The sequence below is a fragment of the Cibotium barometz genome, chromosome 5, assembly GCF_041138505.1.
Source record: "Cibotium barometz isolate CiBa-2024 chromosome 5, ASM4113850v1, whole genome shotgun sequence".
Taxonomy (NCBI): Eukaryota; Viridiplantae; Streptophyta; class Polypodiopsida; order Cyatheales; family Cibotiaceae; genus Cibotium; species Cibotium barometz.
Window position 1 is genome coordinate 49,242,556 of NC_141050.1, and position 2,999 is coordinate 49,245,554.

The window sequence follows — 2,999 nt, forward strand, 5'->3', positions numbered from 1 at the left end:
GTTTCATCAGATTTTGGCTATTCCAATAACTTTTTACTTGGTCTCATTAAAATATTATTTTTAAAGTGAAGTAATTTAATAGTGAGGCCACATTTTTTTTCTTTTGGTGTGTGTGTGTGTGTGTGTGTTTTGGAGAGTGTGGGTCCTTCCCCCACAACCGTTACAGAGCACCCACATACATCAATGAGGCTATTGTGCTTGATATTCACTAAGATGCTTAAAATGGGGAGGACTACTATTACAGGAACTTATTTACTAGAATCCATAGAAATGAGACTTGTGTTCATGAATCTCAACGACGGTAATTCAATGAAATTGTACTTGATCGATTACACACACAAGAGTTATATTAATAAATTATGCAGTTGCAGCCAAAGGAGTGACCAAGAGTGGAGAGTGGTGCAAATGGACTTTGAAGAAGGATATTGAAAGTTTCAGGAAGCTATAAAGAGGCTACTAGAGCGGAATGATGACTCAGAGCCCTTAGTTTGATGATGATGAACCAGCTTGCGGGGGGGGTCCTGCGGGCTGGAGATCTAGGTCATGTGGATTCTGAGTGTTAAAAATAGAGTCGGCGGAGAGTGCATTTCCTTTCATGGGATGCAGGGCCTGTCTTGTTATTGTGTTGTCCAGCTTGTTTTCTAGGAGTTTGACCTCATCTTTGGAGACATCTGGAGGAATCATCCATTGATGATACAGCTTGGTATGAGTGCCCTTCACCACAATATTCTCGTGGCCGTGCAATGCTTTTATGGTATTGTAACACAGAAAACAGCAGAGCTTAGATATTCCAATGTACTGCTTCCCCTGGACAGCGGTACTGGCGCGGCCCGCATGAGCTAACGATGGTGCCATGTACATTTCTGCATGAACATAGATTTTTTCCTCATCACGATGACCCGGGCCGGGCGTTAAAGGCGTAAGGGCATCCAGCTTCTTCTGCAATGTTGCTGGATCAGCAGTGTTGTAGACGGGAAGGTAGTGGGCTGTAAGTGTGGGCTTTTTAAACTCAGGCATTTGTTGCGAGAGTGATTTGCCCTTTTCTGGCGAGTATTTGACCTGCTGCGGATCGAGAAATATCCCACCAAGTGACCAAGTTACAAGATTATTGAATGATGCACAGTAGGATGCTGCCTTCTTCAAGAGCCTCGTGATACGTGGCGTCCCGTCTCCCGGAGGAAATTTAAATTCCCAGCAGTATTTGGACGCAGCAGCGAGCTGCCAGTAGCCCATTTCTTTGGAGTGATTCACCTCGAAAAGCTTCAGCCAACCCTCCAATTTCTGCTGCAAGCTGTCCATTGCTCGGGACATCCCGACATTGTTCTGAATGGCAACCACCAGCTTCCTAATTCTGCTCCACACCTTGTGTTTGCAATAGTTGTATATGAGAATCGTTAACTCTGCGAGCTTTGCAGTGGCCTTGTCGCTGTGTATTGTAGATGCTGTGAACTGCTCGCCAATGGCACGAAGGGACTCCAGAAGCTTTTTAACGTACCTCTTGCTGTCGTCATCCCAATCTGTATTCTTAGCCAGCCATACTTTGGCGCCGACCTTTGATCCGGAGGAGCGCGCACTACTGGGCATATATATGTGGCATGCAACAACCTCCGTTGTCACAATTACGTCACGGCCCGGCTTCCCTCCAAAGCCGGAAGCCTTTGCGCAGACAGTGGCCAAACTTTGATGAAGCGTCAGCATGGGATCCTCATCACCCAGAATCTCCTTCTCAGCGGCCGTCTGAGGGCTCTTATAGTCAAAGAGCGTGCGCCCAAAAGCTCCCTTCTGGTACAGAAGGCTTTTTAGTTGGCTGTCTACCGTCGACATTCTACCTGCAGACAGAGCTTTTGCAATGATCAATTTACAGACAGACAGAGCTTTTGCATCAATTTACAGACAGAGCTCATCATCAATTTGCATCAACTTTAAAACGTGCGTACCCGAGTTATCTAGTCTCCACGTGAAGGTTTAAGACACACACAGAGAGAAGATTAAGCAGCGCCAACCGGGTTGGCTCACGGTCGCGTTCAAGATGATGAGTGGTTGCCCCCTACACACATATATATATATATAGCGCTGGGTTGGCCGCCTGAGCACGCTTGTGCGTCACCCGCCTGGCGGCGCCTGCGCTGGGTTGCGTTCACGTAATCTTCATGCGTCACCTATTATTTTGAAGAAGAGTTTAATCTTCATGCGTCACCCCTTCTCTATATTATTAAACATTTAAAATAATGATTTTTGATGTAATAGTCCATTGGAGTAGAGTGTTTGTTGTTATCTTCCGTCTCCTTTTGATTAAAAATTCAAACAATGACTAAATTTTTTAAGAATAATGATGGAGAATGGAGTCCTTTAATTAGTACACGAGTACCACACCTCGTTTGTCCTTTTTTTCTCCCTTATCTTTTTTATTAAAAATTTAAAATAATGATTTTTTATGTAATAGTCCATTGGAGTAGAGTGTTTGTTGTTATCTTCCCTCTCCTTTTGATTAAAAATTCAAACAATGACTTTTGTGATAATAATAGAGTCACTTCTGATTGTAAGAGTTCTTTTGCTCTCCAAAAGTGCCATATGTGTCAATGTAACGCATATGGGCTTTATGCACATGCATCAATGTAGCCCATATACACTTCATTGACGCATATGGTGCATTTGGAGAGCAAAAGCGTTCTTTGAATTCACCATATGGGCTGCGCGAGTAGGGGGCGAAGTTGTGGTGAGGGGGTTTGTGGGGGGGCGAACCGTGGGGTTTTTTGGGGAGTGGGTTTGGGGACCGAGGGGCGAAGGGGGAAGGGGGAAGGGGGGGGAAGGCAGACTGTGGGGTTTTTTTCGATGGGCAGAGGGCGTGGGTCACCACCTCAGGAGGGGAGGGGGGGAGATAGGGGGCCGTGGGTCAAATTTATCTCGCAGGCTTTTCGATCTTTTGCCCAACACCTCGATTCTAGCTCAGCAGGATGACATTGAACCTTGAAACGCTTGGATCACTCTGCAGATTTGTT

General features: G+C 45.5%; 1 protein-coding gene across 1 annotated transcript; it reads right to left on the minus strand.

Annotated features, from left to right (window-relative positions):
- Positions 1-298: 298 nt before the first annotated feature.
- LOC147638585 (uncharacterized) lies at positions 299-2,039 on the minus strand. The gene is made up of 2 exons (XM_086798505.1): positions 1,938-2,039; positions 299-1,829 (listed from the first exon to the last, which is right to left on the minus strand). The coding sequence occupies exon 2, from the start codon at positions 1,822-1,824 to the stop codon at positions 484-486; it is 1,341 nt and encodes a 446-aa protein (XP_086654631.1). The 5' UTR covers positions 1,825-1,829; positions 1,938-2,039; the 3' UTR covers positions 299-483.
- Positions 2,040-2,999: the final 960 nt, after the last annotated feature.